Source organism: Vipera ursinii (genome assembly GCF_947247035.1).
Source record: "Vipera ursinii genome assembly, chromosome: 3".
Lineage (NCBI taxonomy): Eukaryota > Metazoa > Chordata > Lepidosauria > Squamata > Viperidae > Vipera > Vipera ursinii.
Window position 1 is genome coordinate 204,026,821 of NC_139516.1, and position 18,467 is coordinate 204,045,287.

At 42.2% G+C, this 18,467-nt stretch overlaps 1 protein-coding gene across 1 annotated transcript in view; it reads left to right on the forward strand.

Moving 5' to 3' along the window:
- Positions 1-18,467, forward strand: part of TG (thyroglobulin) — a 136,043-nt gene that overhangs the window by 106,124 nt on the left and 11,452 nt on the right. The window contains exons 39-42 of the mRNA XM_083360020.1: positions 9,472-9,636; positions 12,201-12,368; positions 14,694-14,875; positions 17,419-17,526. Of these exons, the coding sequence (XP_083216146.1) occupies positions 9,472-9,636; positions 12,201-12,368; positions 14,694-14,875; positions 17,419-17,526 (623 nt within the window). The remainder of the gene's footprint in view (positions 1-9,471; positions 9,637-12,200; positions 12,369-14,693; positions 14,876-17,418; positions 17,527-18,467) is intronic.

Consider the following 18,467-nt stretch of genomic DNA (forward strand, 5'->3'; position numbering starts at 1 on the left):
AAAAATTGGAGGGGTGGGTGGATGGAGAATGTTGAGGGTTTATGCTTGATCTGTTCATCAGTCAATATTTCTCTGCTCTAAAAGAGCCCCATGGAGGATTAGAGGTCAGGAAGCTAAAACATATGAAAAATAATTGCAGAAATTGGGTATGTCTAGTCTGGTGAAAAGAACTAAGGGGTGATATGATAGCAGTCTTTCAATTTTTGAGGTGCTGCAACAAGGAAGAGGGGGTAAAATCTATGCTCCAAAGCATCTGAGGGCAGAACAAGAAGAAAGTGGTGGAAACTCAGGGCTTTTTTTGTCATAGAATGCCCAGAATGGAGTTCCGGCACCTTTTTTGGATGGAACCTTGTAGGGTAGGCGAGGTGGGTTGTAGGACATGTGTGAGTTCCGGCACCTTTTTCTTTTACAAAAAATGCACTGTGGAAACTAATCAAAGAGAGAACCAACTTAGAAATAAGGAGAAATTTCATGACAATTAGACCAATCAGTCAGTGGAATGGCTTGCCTCCCAAAATTGAGGGTGCTCCATTACTGGCGGTTTTTAAGAAGAGATTGGACAGCCATTCACATGAAATGGGATAGGGTCTCTTGCTTGAGCAGAGGCTTGGACTACAAGACCTCCAAGTTCCCTTCCAACTCTATCATTCTGTTACCGTATTTTCCGGCATATAAGATGACTTTTTAACCCATGAAAATCATCTCAAAAGTTGGGGGGTCGTCTTATACGCCCAATCGTTTTATACGCTGGAAAATAGTACATAAATCAATTGAGCGCCCCCGTTCTTGCAAAGCAACTTCAAGCCTCCTTAGTCCAGTCCCCCCTCCAACGTGACTCTCCCTTCCCACCTCCAAGAGCCTCTCAGCCCCTTCCTCTGCCCCTTGCAAACGCCAGACCCCGGGAGCTCTTGCGTCTATTCCAAAGGGTGGGTGGAAGGAAAAGCCCCTTTCGGCTCCGGCTTGGCTGCAAGTCAGCGAGCCCGGGAAGGCACGCCCTCCCCTCTCACTGTGAAGGAAGCAGGGCAGGCTGGCGTCTCCGGCTCCTAAGGAGTACTCAGGGAGCCATGGCAGGCGCCTCACGCTCTTCCCTCTTGAAGCAGCACCGACGGAGCTGTCCATCGTCAGGCAGGAGCCGGCAGGGCAGTCCTGTGAACGCGCATGCTCCCCGGCTGTTAATGAGCACAGTGAGAGGGGAGGGCGTGCCTTCCCGGGCTTGCTGATTTTCCGGCGTATAAAGCGAAAAATCTTGAAAATCATCTCAAAAGTTGGGGGGTCGTCTTATACACCCAGTCATCTTTTACGCCGGAAAATACAGTATTTTGATATTTGGGTCCAGGGCTTTTTTTGTCATAGAACGCCCAGAACGGAGTTCCGGCACCTTTTTTTGGATGGAACCTTGTAGGGTAGGCAAGGCGGGTTGTATGACATGTGTGAGTTCCGGCACCTTTTTCTTTTACAAAAAAAGTACTGTTTAGGTCCTTTCCCATAGATTCGTAGAGTTAGAATTTGCTATTTAGGGCACTGAGTTCAAGTCCCTGTCAATACCAGATGTAGATTAAAGCATCTGGCACCCTTCTAAATATACCCAATGAAGAAGTTATCACTTCCTTTGATATCTGGAGACTCTTACACTGCTCTTATTACAGTATAAGATTTTTTTCCTTCTCATATTCATTCAAAATATGCATTTATGTTTCAGAAATCCATTATTCCATGTCCTGTACTCTGGTAAGGCGACATTCCTAACCTTCTATGTGATTTTCTCCAAGACACTTGGAAAAATATCAGTGTATCTTAACTCAGTCTTCCCATCTCAGTTCTGAAAAGAATCATGCAGCTGGAAGATGCTCCGGAGATCACATTTACAACTGTTGCACACCCCTATGGTCACAAGATTGCAATTTGGGCCCTTGGCAACCAACTCATATTTACAACCGGTTGCAGCCTCCTGCGGACACGCAGTTGCAATTTGCAAACTTCCCCGCTAGTTTCTGTCAAAAAAAAAAGTTTATTAAGGAGGTTGGATCCACTTAAGGACCATGTGATTCATTTAACGACCATGGTTGTGAATTGTTGCATTTGGGAGGTGTTCTTGGATTGTTCTCTAACTTTGTGTAGAAAAATGCTAGGAGCTGGAGGAAACGAAAATTAATTTGCAACATGTTACCCTGGGATTTGTGTGTTGCCCAACTGTAGGCTAAATCTGTTTGGAAGTCCCACTAACTTTGGTAGTATTTGTTTCCAAAAAGGAGATTGCATCAGGATGCAGTGGGAAATTAAACTAGATTGTGCACTGGTACAACAAGGTTTAGAGACACTCTGAACAAATAGGGCTACTGTATCTGGTGGCTTCTACTATTTGCAATTGTGGTGACATGCAGACAGCAACACATACACAGTATGTATATCTGCCTTTTGTGTCCTCATCAGTGTACACTTAAGGACTTCACGCAAGATTTGTTTAACTTGTACACATTTTAACCTCATATTTTATATTTTAAATTTTATGTTGCACAGTAGGCCTCATTTTAATTGTGATGCTTCTGACATGAATAACCAAACAAGCATTTCCAATTCCAGGGCAGGAGACTTGCACCCATTTCTGCTTTTTTCCTAGGGCAGGACCCCACAAGATGAAAAGTATTGTGTTTTTGGCATTTGAAACTGGTTGAAACTTTTTTGGGATGGGATGGAGTGACCCCCTCACCAGGTTGCAGGAACTGGGAGAATGTGGAGAATGGATCTGCCAGCTGATGCGATATTTTGCCCATGTGTGGTAGAAGTAAGGATGGGTAGAATTAAAGCAGGTTGTGGCCACCTCCGGTGCTCCAGATGTTAGAAGAACTGTATATTTAACTGAGAGGTGGATATTTTTAACTTAGGGCATCCAACATTTAAGACTCTGTACCGTAAATCTTTATCTGGTTCGTCACCTCTTCTGGAAGATCGTAATGAAATTTCTCAGTTATGCAATTGATTAAAATGAGGGGAGTTAATATGATGGAAAAAGGGACGCGGTGGCTCAGTGGGTTAGGACGCTGAGCTTGTCGATCAGAAGGTCGGCGGTTTGGCGGGTCGAATCCCGAGTGCCGTGTAGCAGAGTGAGCGCCTGTTACTCGTCCCAGCTTCTGCCAACCTAGCAGTTCGAAAGCACATAAAAATGCAAGTAGAAAAATAGGGACCACTACGGTGGGAAGGTAACAGCGTCTAGTCTCTGGCATCTAGTCATGCCAGCCACATGACCACGGAGACGTCTTCGGACAAGCGCTGGCTCTTCGGCTTTGAAACGGAGATGAGCACCGGCCCCTAGAGTCGGAAACGACTAGCATGCATGTGCTGGGGAACCTTTACCTTTACCTTTAATATGATGGAAGAAACGTGACGCCAGCTAGACAGGGGAACTGCAAGTAGGATGACAGGGAAGCTGTGCCCCTTGTTCTAACTCAAACAGTTCCTTCAACATTGATTCACAAACCTATGTCTGCAGTTGCATAACTTATAAACTCAAGGGTGCGGACAGCATGTCTACATGGAAGAGGTGAACATCAGGGCAGCATCTGATAGAACTTCCTTTTTATGGAGCAATACATTTTCAGAAATGGAAGAATGCTGTTCCGTTAGCTGTTAGGTTGGAGAAGAAGTCACAGAAGAACCTCATCAATTTTCCCAAGGTCATAATGAGGTATGCCCCACAATCCATTCTCATTTTAAAACCCAGGTAGTCCCCAGCTTACGGCCATTTGTTTTACTGACTGTTTGAAGTTACGGCACTGAAAAAAGTGAGTTATGATCATTTTTCAGGCTTAGAACCATTGAGCATCCCCGCGGTCACGTGATCAAAATGTGGACGCTTGGCATTTACTACGGTTGCACTGTCCTGGGGTCACGTGATCACCTTTTGGTGACCTTCTGACAAGCAAAATCCATGGGGAAACCAGATTGACTTAACAACTGGGTTACTAACTTAACAACTGCAGTGAATCGCTTAACAAGTTTGGGAAGGCAAGTCGTAAAATGGGGCAGAACTCCCTTAACGAATGCCTCACTTGGCAACAGAAGCGTTGGGCTCTATTGTGGCCATACGTTGACGACTACTTGTATGAATAAGCCACTTTGGACTCTCCACATTCTGAACAAGATCTAGCCAAAAGGTTTTTGTTTTGTTTTTTAATATGAGGGATGTAGCCTGAAATATTTGGAAGAAATCAGGTTCCTTACCCTATTCTATAGAACCTATTCTATTTACTCGAGAGCAGAAATATAGTAGACCTCCAATATGAATTCAGTCTGTAGAGAATTTGGAATATTCCCCCCCCCATGGATTTATAACAGCATAAATTAGGAGGAGGAAGGTGTTTAGAATAGAATAGAATAGATAGAATGTAGAATAGAATAGAATAGAATAGAATAGAATAGAATAGAATAGAATAGAATAGAATAGAATAGAATAGAATAGAATAGAATAGAATAGAACAGAGTAGAGTAGAGTAGAGTAGAGTAGAGTAGAGTAGAGTAGAGTAGAGTAGAATAGAATAGAATAGAATAGAATAGAATAGAATAGAATAGAATAGAATAGAATAGAATAGAATAGAATAGAATGACAGAGTTGGAAGGGACCTTGGAAGACTTCTAGTCCAGGGGTCCCCAACCCCCAGTCCATGGACCAGTACCGGACTGCAGCATGCCAGCAACCGGGCCACACAAGCAGGGCAAAGCCCCATCCGTTGGATGCAGGCAGCACACAAAACCACGCACTCTCCAGTCCTTGGTACCCAAAAGGTTGGGGACCTCTGTTCTAGTCCAATCCTCCGCTCAGCCAGGACAGCCTATACCATTTTAGACAAATGGTTGTCTAATCTCTTCTTAAAATCCTCCAGTGTTGGAGCAGCCACAATCTCTGGAGACAAGTCGTTCCACTGGTTAATTGTTTTAACTGTCAGAGAATTCCTCCTTAGTTCCAGGTTGCTTCTCTCTTTGGTTAGTTTCCATCCGTTGCTTCTTGTCCTGCCTTCAGGTGCTTTGGAGAATAGTTGCACTCCCTCTCCTTATGTTCAATATTTATCAAAATAACACAGGCTGGATGTAACAAAGAAACAAACAGCACGTCAATTGAGCTCTCGCTAGTTTTCAAATTTCTCAGATCAAAAATCCACCTCTTCCAATTTTTTTAAAAAAAATAATTTAAGATAATCAGCATCTCATCATGCTTACTATACAGGTAGTCCTCATCTTATGGCCACAATTTACCCCTAAATTTATGTGGCAGAGTGAAAAATTTGACTTTTTGCCCCATTTTACAACTGTTCTTGCCCCATTTGTTAAGTGAATCACTGCCCTTGACTTTGTCTGTTGGAAGGTCGCAAAAGGGGATTGCATGACTCTGGGATCTGCAACCGTCATAATTGTGAGTCAGTTGTCAAGCATCCAAATGTGAATCAGGTGACCACGGGGACACTGCAATGGTCATAAGTGTGAAAAATGGTCATTCAGTCCCGTTGTAACTTTGAACAGTCACTAAATGTACCGTTGTAAGTCAAGGACCACCTGTACACACCAATAGATTTTTTTTAAAAAAAAATGTGCATTAAGGAATTTGGATTTCAAAGGTCTGCATTCTGGGACATTTACAGTGGTGGGATTCAGCCGGTTTGCATCGCTTTGGCAGAACCGGTACCTAATTTTTTGTTGCCCAGGCCCAGAATGGACCTCCGGAAGCGGCAACCACACAGAGAACCGGTTGTTCACATATTTGAATCCCACCACTGGACACTTATATGTCAAAGTATAAAAGCAGAGTGATATCCATCAGTACTGGGCAAGTCACATGAAGAGTTAAATACATTAGAGAAAGATGTGTAAAAAGGCCCTGTGGGTTAAGAGAACTTGTGAGCTGTGTGTAATGTTGCAAAATGTTCTGCAAACTTGCAAATGATATGCAAAAAAAAAAAAGACACCACCAGAGATTGCAGTGCTAACCAATTGACTCAGACGGTAAAGGGATTTTTTTGCTTATTTGTGCTGGGGAAATATTCAGATTTTTCTGCACAGACTGTTCCCAGAGTGCTTGTATCACTTGAAATAAGGCAAATGACAACCATTACAGAATAGCCTTCTTGAAGAGATTTGTGTCAGAGAAAATCTAGCCGATGAGTAGAGAAAATGTGATTTTCTCCTATAGACTAGGTAAGTGTTGAGTTACTGGTAGTCCTTGACTTACAACCACAACCATCATTTCCATTGCTAAGCCAGGTGGTTGTTAAGTGAATTGCACCCAATTTTATGACCCTTTATTTCCCCCCCCCCCCATGGTTGTTAAGTGAATTTAACACAAATCCAGCTTCCCCACATTGATTTTGCTGGTCGTAAACAGACTGGGAAAATTGCAAAACGATTGCATGAGATCGTTTTGCAACCATCGTAAGTACATGCCGGGTTGCCCAGTGCCCAAATTTTGATTACGTGATTGTAGGGATGCTTGGGTTGTCTTAAGTGAGAGCAGTGGTTGTAAGTCTGAAAAGAGCTGACTCAGCATCCTGGGTAGAAATGCTACTCTGCAATGAGTATTTGAAGAACTCATTTCTGTTCTTCTCTAAGGGAACAGAAATTGTTTGGACCGCTAAGTCTGTACATTTCCTCCTTCAGTGTAGCAATAATAATAATAATAATAATAATAATAATAATAATAATAATAATAATAATAATAACAACAACAACAACAACAACAACAACAACAATAATAATAATTGCACCTTCCTGCAATAACTCCAGCAAAGCTACAAAAAACTGCGCTACTCAGAACATCTTACGTTTTAAGGAGATACCTGGTTGATACCTAGGATGCTGGCAGCAACCCGTATCAACCATTAGCACCAGTCAATTTGAGTGTTCAGTTGACTGAGTTTCATGTTTAATGAATAAAAGTTATATAATAATAATAATAATAATAATAATAATAATAATAATAATAATAACAACAACAACAACAACAACAATAATAATAACAATAACAACAACACTAATAATAAATAAATAAAAAAGTTAGAAGGGACCTTGGAGGTCATCTAATCCAACCCCCTGCTCGGGCAGGAAACCCTACACCATTTCAGGTAAATGGCTGTGCAGTCTCTTCTTAAAAACTTCCAGTGTTGGAGCATTCACAGCTTCTGGAGGCAGGATGTTCCACCGGTTAATTGTTCTAACTGTCAGGAAATTTCTCTTTAGTTCCAGGTTGCTTCTCTCCTTGATTAGTTTCCATCCGTTGCTTCTTATCCTGCTTTCAGGTGCTTTGGAGAATAGCTTGACTCCCTCTTCTTTGGGGCAGCCCCTGAGATATTGGAACACTGCTATCATGTCACCTTTTGTCCTTCTCTTCATTAAAGTAGACATACCCAATTCCAGCAACCGTTCCTTAGATGTTTTAGCCTCCAGTCCCCTAATCATCTCTGTTGCTCTTCTCTGTACTCTTTCTGCCCAAGTCTGTTTGGGCAAATTATCGTCATTATCCCAGATCACATTACTCTACACAACCTCTTTGTGTAGGAACTAGACCTGGGACAAAACTGATACCCCTAGATGTCTTATTGCTCAGACTTTGACTATATGAATCAACACTCTTTTAAATGCAAGGTGTGATACTTCCCTGGAGACCAAGCAGAGGGAGGAAGTAATTGAGAAACCAGCCGAATATTGTTAATATCTAGGACCTTGCAAATTTGCTGCTATAAAAAAAATAAACCAGTGAGTGACTATTTTAGCACTTGGAGCCCTGCAGCAAAAAATTCTGATTTTGTTATGGGGTGAAGAGTGCTGTCTACTTTACCTTAGTGGACAGAAGACCAATACCCTGGGCACAGCTATGACGTGTTGATGCCTACTCAGGAATCAGCTCCACTAGGTTCAGTTTAACTTTCAAACTTGTTTTCCAGATTTTTACTTCTCAAAATATGTTTTTCCAGAGCTGGATTTTTAAATTTAAGAGTTGTTGAGCAAATCATGTGCCAAGCAGCTTCTGAACATGCCTTTATGCCTCCAGATCGCATGTAGCAATAGCTGTGTTATGCACAATAAATATTTATGCTAGGGTATCAATGAAAGACATTTTTTCCAAGTAAAACCGATCACATTTTTCTGCATGAATTACCGTCAGGGTTGGTGGGAGTGGGATGGATGGAGAGCGAGTGATTTAAAAAAAAAAAAGCATTTATCCCAAAGATGCTTTTTCACCAGGCAACTGGACAAGAAAGTCCAGTTGCTTCGTGAAAAAGCATCTTTGGGATAAGTATGAGCTGGATGACTGAGAATCTCCATAGATACTAAGCTTTTACTCATGTTTTGTGTTAGCCCTTGTTCCAAACTTTAATTTAATCAATTCTGAAACTCGGGGCTTTGCTCATTTAGCCTTGCTGTTCTGAAGCTCTTATATCTTATATTCCTTTTCCTTTCATGCAAGCAGAAGTCCCTTTGGAATTTACTAAATAGTCTTTATCTGAGACAAAAATATCCTTGTTATGAAATTTAGAAATGGGGAAGTAAAATAAGAACCAGAAGAAAAGGAAAAGCAAAGTGCAAAACAACACAAGAAGCTTCTATTGCTTTGCAAAGACCATTGTTGTGGGCAATGCAATCAAAACATAGAATGAAGGCTACTGCTAAGCTTGTAAGCCGCCCTGAGTCTTTGGAGAAGGGCGGGATATAAATGGAATTAAAATAAAAATAAATAAATAAAACAATGATAAAACTCAGGACTAATCCAGGTGAAATAAGTGGCTGTTTCCAATTGTTGACCTAACTGGCTTTATTGCCAATTAAAAAAAATGCTACCCTGAAGTACCCAAAAGATTCCACCCTTCAACCTCTTCTATCAATTTGAGAAGGGACGCGGTGGCTCAGTGGGTTAGGACGCTGAGCTTGTCGATCAGAAGGTCGGCAGTTTGGCGGGTTGAATCCCGAGTGCCGCGTAACAGAGTGAGCGCCTGTTACTCGTCCCAGCTTCTGACAACCTAGCAGTTCGAAAGCACATAAAAATGCAAGTAGAAAAATAGGGACCACTACGGTGGGAAGGTAACAGCATTCCATGCGCCTTTGGCATCTAGTCATGCCAGCCACATGACCACGGAGACGTCCTCGGACAAGCGCTGGCTCTTCGGCTTTGAAACGGAGATGAGCACCGGCCCCTAGAGTTGGAAACGACTAGCACACATGTGCAGGGGAACCTTTACCTTTACCTTTTATCAATATGAGGGCAAGTTACTATCTTCATGGAAATTGCTAAAATAATGCATTTATGGCATAGGTGTATATTTTAATGCTTCTGGCCAGTGGTTTGAAATGAAATGATATTGTTAAACTCCATTGAGTGGTTTTCCCTCTTCCTTTCTAGGTTTTTGGTGTCCCTTAAAAGCATGCATCCAGAAAAATACACAGCCTACTTAATTCTTTTTATTCTCCCTCCCTTTTTTTCTCTTTTCTTAGGGAGGATCTGCTTTCTCTCCAGCAATAACACTCAGCAAAGAGAAAGCCGAAGCCCAAGCAGCTGTTTTGGCTCGTGAAGTGGGCTGCCCATCAACCAGCAGTTCTGAAATTGCCTCGTGCCTTCGCCAGTTGCCTGCCAAAACACTTAACGATGTGCAAACCAAGGTGGGTTCGTTTCTTGATTTTTGTCGGCGCAGTTTAAACGCACGGGTGTGCAAATTTAGCAGGGCAGAAAAGGTCCACCCGGTGCCTGGGATGAACGTCTTCTCGAAAGAGAAATCTCTCTTGTCTTGGAAGGAAGTGGAACCAAAAATAAAAACCAGAGACTGTAGGAGTTGACGAATTGATTGTGAGCTGTCCGTTGCCTTAAGGCTGAGCGCAAACTCAAAGCCTGCTAGCAAACGAGAACGTGAAATGAATCTGCGGCCTGCAAGTCCTGTAGGTCCATAGACTCACCGCCAGCAAGTAATACATACTGTGGACGAAGTCATTTCATCTGTCTCTTGGGTGTTCTCCTGGAGAAAATGAGAAAAGAGAGAGAAAATACACACACACACACACACACACACAAACACATCGGCTTCCTGATACTCCCATGTAACACCTCTGCTCCACGAGCTGCATTGGCTTCCAGTTGCCCTCTGGGTGAGATTCAAGGTGCTGGTGATGACCTATAAAGCCCTAAATGGCGAGGGTCCGGGATATCTAAGGGAACACCTGCTGCCGGCATCAAGTTCCCTTCGTCCTGTGCGCTCCCACAGAGAGGGCCTTCTCAGGGTGCCGCCGGTAAAAGATTGCCGGTGGGCAACACCCATGGGGAGGGCCTTCTCTGTGGGTGCCACCTGCCCTTTGGAACCAGTTACCCATAGAGCTCAGGACTGCCCCTGATTTTTGTTCGTTACACCGGGACCTGAAGACCTGGCTCTTTGAGCTTTCCAGCCAGGACTGAGAATTTTAATTTTTAACTTATTGTAATTGGGTTTTAATTAGAGTTACAGGGGTTTTATATTTTACTCAAGGATAATTTAATTATTTTAATTGTTATTAACTTTTTTGTATTGTAGTGTTATTTTTAATTGCCTTGTGAACCGCCCTGAGTCCTATGGGAGAAGGGCGGTATATAGGTTCAATAAATACATACATACATACATACATACATACATACATACATACATACATACTGTACATACATACTGCTCAAAAAAGGGAACACAAGATAAGACATCCTACTATTAAATACAGTACATTGTGTTGTTTAAGTGTTCCCTTTATTTTTTGAGCAGTATACTGTATATTGTCATTCATGCACCAATGTGCACGTGCCAAAGGGGAAGAGCTTGTGTCGCTCCTTTTTATTATATGACCTTCCTTGAATCACTTTGAATAGAGGGAAGAGCACCGGATGATGGGTTTTCAGTTGTAGGAGACAGATTCTGGTTGAATGTTAGGCAAAGGTCCAAAAAAGTAAAGGAAAGAAAGGTGAAATGTACTTGTTTAAGGATAACCTTCCTTCCTTCCTTCCTTCCTTCCTTCCTTCCTTCCTTCCTTCCTTCCTTCCTTCCTTCCTTCCTTCCTTCTTTCCTTCCCTAACCCTAACCCTAACCCTAACCCTAATATTTCTTGACCATGGCTGCCTGAGGAATTCTGGGAATTGAAGTCCGTACATTTTAAAGTTGCTAAGATTGAGAAACATTGGCTTAGAACCGGGGTGTCAAACTGCCGGCCCGTGGGCCAGCTGCATCATGCAGAGGCCGCACCCCCCCGCCCCCGGCTCCGGCAATGAGAAAAAAAGTCACAATGCAGCACGACACGTCATGTGACGTGGCGAGTTTGACACCCGCGGTTCAGAAGATGAGAGTGCTTTTCTGACGTAGGATGGAACAACCATGATATCTCTTTAATCCTTAGGGTTGTTGTTTATTACAGAAGTTCAGGTCTGGACAATCCAATTATACAATAGTTATATAACTGAGAAAAGATCAGAAAGTTGTGAGAGACCAGAAACTTTGTCATGGTAGTAGCTGATGAGGTATTGTGGTTGTGTGCATGTGTGGGTGAGTGTTTGAACAGCAACTGAGAACAAAGGGAAACCATTCTTTTATCAAAAACCACTTTGTGGGGGCATTGAATGGCTTATCCAGTCCTTCGGGAGAAGGGCGGTATAGAAATTCAATTAAATAAAAATAAAAAATAAATAAATATATACAAGAGTCTGATGGGCAAAGGGCTGTAGGTTCCACTGTCATTGACCTATTCTAGGCACAGCTAGACATAAACTATTATAAGCAACAGCAATGGCAACAGCGCTTAAACTTATATACCTCTTCATATTGCTCTACAGCCCTCTCTGAGCAGTTTACAGAGTCAGCCTCTTGCCCCCAGCAATCTGGGTCCTCATGTTACCCACCTCGGAAGGATGGAAGGGTGCGTCAACCTAGAGCCTGTCAGGATCGAACTCCTGGCAGTGAGCAGAGTCAGCCTGCATTACTGCATTCCAACCACTGCTCCACCACAGCTCTTTTCCTGTACAAGTGTGATTTGCACAAACAATTTCCTAGTATGTCTGCTTCTAGTCAAAGTTATAAGTTATAAGGGTGTGTTCTTTCTTCTTTACTACCAGTGGCCGTTGATGCTTTCTGACCCACTTCTTCATCTGTCCTGGCATGCACAAGATTTACCTCATTCTCCTTCCACTCCTCTGCTAACCTTTTTTGTGGTTCTTTATGTAGCTCCTAGCCATAAGTGGGCCATTCCAGTATTGGGGTCCAGTTGTCGATGGTTCCTACCTGCAGGAGCCTTTTCCAGCCGCTTTGCAACGTTCCCGACTTTCGAAGGTGGACGTACTGATTGGAAGTGCACAACAGGATGGGCTGATCAGTCGTGCAAAGGCGATTAAGGTAAGCAGAAATGCCATGCCTGAAGCTTACTGATAACAGAGTTGGAAGGGACCTTGGAGGTCTTCTAGTCCAACCCCTTGCTCTGGCATGAAATCCTATAACATTTTGTTGTCCAATCTTGTCTTAAAAATTTCCAGTGTTGGAAGATCCACAACTCCTGAAGGCAAGTCATTCCTGGCTCAGGAATTCTGGGAGTTGAAGTCCACGAGTCATAAAAGAGCCAAGGTTGCCTACCCCTGCTCTAGGGTTCAAGCAAAGCACAAATTTACCTCAAGACATCTGGCAGTTGTGAAACCTGGGCCTACGTGTCTATAATAATAGTTTTTACACTAAAATCCAGAACCTTAAAAAAAATCCTGAGTTAGGCCAAGAATAAGAAATAAAAAAATGTTTTATTATTAGATGTCAACTGTGGAATGATTTGGAAAAAAGATTATTCAAACCAGGTTTTTAAGCCAATGGTCCATCCATGGGGAATTCTAGATTCCCAGTTTTTCAGGAAATTCATCTGTAGCCAATGCAGGGGCGAGAAAAATAATTTGGGACTGGGACTAGTCTTAAGGGTGGGTGGGTTTGTGTGTGTATGTGTCCGTGTACATGCAAAGATACATATACGTTTGTACATATATATTTCAGAAACATTTGCTTAAATGATAGGAAAAAACTTTGAAATAGTTTTGGCTGGAGAGCTGAAACTTTTTTCGGTCCTGGCTGGATTTCTCAATGATTCGTGCACCAGGTGCCATTCCTAGAGAGACTGACCTGAGTTTCTGTATTAAATCAGGATCTTTTCAGCCTCCAGACATCCTCGATTCTGAGCACCTGTAGTATAGTAGTGGTCTTACATGTGTAAAACCATCGCTGTATTGCTTTCATGTCTAAGGCGGGATCAGAACTTATCGTCTCCTGGTGATTGGCCCCAAGTTAGCCAGCTAGCTTTCACGTCTAAGGCGGGATAAGAACTTATCGTCTCCTGGTGATTGGCCCCAAGTTACCCAGCTAGATTTCATGTCTAAGGCGGGACCAGAACTTATCGTCTCCTGGTGATTGGCCCCAAGTTACCCAGCTAGCTTTCACATCTAAGGCGGGACTAGAACTCACCGTCTCTTGGTGATTGGCTACAAGTTACCCAGCTAGCTTTCACATCTAAGGCAGGACTAGAACTCATCGTCTCCTGATGATTGGCCCCAAGTTACCCAGCTAGCTTTCACGTCTAAGGCGGGACCAGAACTCATTGTGTCTTGGTTTCTAGGCCAGCACCTTAACCACTATACCAAACTAATTCAATCATCAATTAATTAATCAATCAAGACTCCTGCCAAACGCCTGCTGTGGTGTGTGGAGTATTATAGTTGCATTTCATCAAAAGTCAAACTAGCAAAGTTGCTTCCTGGTACTCACCTACGATCTTCAGGATGTTCTTCTCAGACTTCCCATTATCCCGAAGGGTTGCACTGAGCAATTGTAGAAACAAATCTTGTAGCCCTTGACCACATTTATCATGCATTCTTTAACCCCTACTTCCTCCTTTTCAAATGGCTAATGGACATATAGATAGTTCTCAACTTACAACCACAATTAGGAACAGAATTTCCATTGGTAAGCAAGGTTGTTGATATGTGAGTCACGCCCAATTTTACAACTTTTGCAGTTGTTAAGTGTGTCCCTGCAGTTGTTAAATGAATTTCACAGTCTTTAAATGAATCCAGCTTCTCCCATTATCTTTGCTTATCAGAAGATGGATGGGAAGGTTGGAAATGGCAATCAGATGACTCTGGGATGGTGTCAAGTTGCCAAGTGCCTGGGTTTTGTTCATGTGACTCGGGGGAGGCTGCGATTGTCATAAGCGTGAGGACCAACCATGAGCCACTTTTTTCACTGCAGTTGTAACTTTGAGCAGCTGCTAAATCAATGGTCGTAAATCAAGGACTGCCTGCAGTTGTCCATGGTTTTCCCAGTTACAGTTATCAGAAAGATTTACAATGGATAAAAAGACAGGGAGCAAAGTAAGACAGAACTGGAGGTGCCGTTGTGTACCAATGATGAACATGCAATTGCTTAAATCAGGTGTCTTCAAACTTGGCAACTTTAAGACTTGTGGACTTCAACTCCCAGGCTGGCTGAGGAATTCTGGGAGTTGAAGTCCACAAGTCTTAAAGTTGCCAAGATAATAATAATAATAATAATAATAATAATAATAATAATAATAATAATAATAATAATAATAATAAGTTTGAAGACCCCTGGCTTAAATGTATACATTTTTGTCGGAATGTAAGCAGCCATTTCTGAATTCTTCTGCATGCTCTTTTCCTCTCTTATTAGCGTTTTGAGGAAAGTCAAGGCCGAACCAATAGCAAAACCGCTTTTTATCAGGCCCTCCAGAACTCTTTGGGTGGTGAAGAATCCAACCTTCTCATGCAGGATGCAGCTACGTGGTTTTATTCCCTGGAACACTCATCCACTGAGTATGCTTCCTTCTCCAGGGCATTAGAAAATGCCACTCGGTAAGTTTCTCCATTTTTCTGTTTAAGGTCGGAGAGAAATCATGGAAGGATGGCATGGAAAAGAAAAATAAGGGCAGGGCAAGCAAAAGATGATTTCTTAGAACAAGCCATTACTCTGTAGAAGCAAGATATATTAACAAGGGCTCAGTAAGGGGTTATGGTGCTTCATTATTCTGGCTAGCAATTGCGACCTCTAGTCTAGGATATAATCCCCATATCTTTAGTGTACTGGTTAAGATGCTGGCTTAGAAACCAGGAGACGGTAAGTTCTAGTTGCACCTTAGGCATGAAAGTTGACTTTGAGCCAATCACCAGGGGACTGTGAGTTCTAGTCCTGCCTTAGGTATGGGACTGGCTTAGAAACTAGGAAGTGGTGAATTCTAGTCCCACTTTAGGCCCTGAAAGTTGGCTGGATGATTTTGGGCCAATTGCCAGGAGACTGTGAGTTCTAGTACCACCTTAGGCATTAAAGCTGGCTGGGTGACCCTGTGCCAGTCACTCTATCTCAATCCCACCCACCTTCACAGAGTAGCTGTTGTGTAAAAACAGAAGGGGGAAGGAATATTATGTATGTTCATCCCCTTGAGTTAATCTATGAAATACTAATGACAGGTTAAAATCTAATCAATCAATCAATCAATCAATCGATAAAAATAAAGTCAATTCTTTCACCGTTAATCCATGTTCTGGGACCGTGTGGCTGAAAGTGGGTTGAAAGTACTCAAAATGATTTCCTTCTAAGTATCTTAATATCAAATCGAATCTCCAGTAGTTTTTTTTTAAAAAAATCACAATAAATGTGCTTTTTCTGCTGTAGAAAAACACCAGCTCCCCCCCCATCCAAGGCGCACGTACTATACTTCCCAGTGCTTTGACACATTTGTTTATCAAAATCGTGGCTTCGCACGCATGAATGTCAGGATAAACATAGGCTTCACAGAACATTGTGGACAAGATGCTAACTTTGATGCCCCCTGCAGAGATGTACATAGGCAGAAGAGGGAAGAAGTCAAAACCCCAACCCTTGGATAAATATATCAAGTTGAGTTCAGTTTTAAATTACGGGCTGCGGACCTTCCAACACATTCAAGAAAGACATTTTGAGCAGTCGAGCCGCCGTAACCTCAAATACAGTCTCTTGCAGCTGAAGAGCATTGCTTTTGTTTTCTTTGGCTCCTCATATGTCATTTCTTCGAGTTTTAAATTTGGCAACTTTACCACACTGGACTTGAAATAGGAAACCAACTTCCATACGAGCCTCAAGATTTCAGTTCTTGTTCATTCTTTGTGATGAATTTTTTCTTTTAATCAGAGAAGGAGTAAGATACCACCGCCTGTGTTATTTTAGGATTCCCCTTCGCCCATTCCAATAATTCAATTATTTCATTTTATTTATTTGTATGCCGCCTTTGTTGCTTTTAACCAAACTCCTGTCCCACTGCCAGCAGATGGGCATTAGCAACAAACTATATTTAAACACAGCCTTCAGTTTGCTGAAGGCCGAAAGTGACTGAAACTGGAATTATAAGCAATCAGCTGCATGCTTAAAAGAGGGCTGAAACTTGGAAAAGGGAAAAGTTTACAAATTATTTGGATGCATTCTTTTATGCTGAATTCTCCACGGAACATCTACAACCCAAATGGCTGCACCAGGCCTTTTTTTAAAAAAAAAATAAATATGTTTTTTCAGTATAAGAAAATGATTTAAAAAGAAGGAAAAAAGAAGAAGAAAATTGGAAAAAATAGTCCTGTCTTTCCACTCATGATCAGTCCTTGCACTTATGACCACATCACCGCCTCCATGGCCAATGATTGCAGTTCAGATGCTAGGAAACTGGTTCACATTTATGGCCGGTTGTAGTGTCCTGCGGTCATGTATGCACTCTCCTGATTGCAGTTTGCAAGGGTTCAGCAAAAAAACACCCATTCAGAAGAATGGTTTCACACTTAAGAACTTCAGCATTCACTTAATGACCATTGTAAAAATGGTTGTCAAATTGGTTCCAGCTTGACTTATGACCACACTTGTCTTACAATGGAAATTTCACTCTCGGTTGTGTGCGTAAATTGAGGCCTTCTTGTATTAATCTTAAGTCACGCATCCAAACTGTAATTTCCATTTTGGAAACCTATAATATTTGACTCAGGGGCTTCTATGCTTCCCCCCCTTCTCTTGGTTACTCTACCACCTTACCTAATAGAGAATGTTGGAGAACTTGACAATTTTTGTTTTTGGTTAATCCTGTGTGTGTGGCTATGGAGTTACAGCATAAAGGACCCAGATTGTTGGGGGCAATTAAGCTGACTTTGTAATAATGCCGCTTTGGGGGAGGGCGAAAGCCCTAATAAGCAGGCATATACATAGAATGAAGGCTATTGCTAAGCACATTGATTTGTGCTTTAGATTGTAAGCCACCCTGAGTCTTCGGAGAAGGGCGGGATATAAATGGGATTAAAATAAAGGCAGAGACTTCAGATTTATTTATGATAAAAGGCTAATTGTTTCCAGATTGTAAAGATGCTTTTTTTTTTACTGTTTTTAGAGATCACTTTATCATTTGCCCAACCATAGATATGGCGAAGGAATGGGCTAACAACAAGAGAGGAAATATTTTCATGTACCATGTGCCAGACAGCAGTTCCTTGAGCAGGTAAGGATAATCTTTTGACCTATCTTACTTGTAAAATCATTTAGATAAGAGTAAAAGTGTTCTTTGGATCATTCCTTATGCTCACGATGATTAGGGGACTGGAGGCTAAAACATATAAGGAACGGTTGCTGGAATTGAGTATGTCTAGTTTAATGAAGAGAAGGACCAGGGGGGACATGATAGCAGCGTTCCAATATCTTAGGGGCTGCCCCAAAGAAGAGGCAGTCAAGCTATTCTCCAAAGCGTCTGAAGGCAGGACAAGAAGCAACGGATGGAAACTAATCCAGGAGAGAAGCAACCTGGAACCAAGGAGAAACTTCCTGACAGAACAATCAACCAGTGGAACCAATATCTCAGGGGCTGCCACAGAATGGAGGGAGTCAAAGCTATTCTCCAAAGCACCTGAAGGCAGGACAAGAAGCAACGGATGGAAACTAGTCAAGGAGAGAAGCAACCTAGAACTAAGGAGAAATTTCCTCACAGTGGAAGGAATTGCCTCCAAAAGTTGTGGATGCTCCAACATTGGAAATTTTTAAGAAAACATTGGACAACTATTTGTCTGAAATGATATAGGGTTTCCTGCCTGAGCAGATGGTTGGACTAGAAGACCTCCAAGGTCTCCTCCACATTTGTTACTCCGTTATTCTGATAACTAAAGTTTAAGATAGTTCTTATGCAATTCTTGAGTGAGTTACCTGGTCCAATCCTTTTCTGGACTTTTGAGGCAGGACACAGATGTAGAAATAGAATGGAGCGGGTGGTAGAAAGTATTAGCTTTTCAGAAAGAGGTTAAAAGAACAAGGTCAAGAAAGAAAGAGCCTTGGTGGCGCAGTGGGCTAATGCCTCCTTAAGTAACACCAGCTGCCTGCAATTAGTGCAGGTTCGCATCCCACCAGGCTCAAGGTTGACTCAGCCTTCCATCCTTCCGAGGTAGGTAAAAT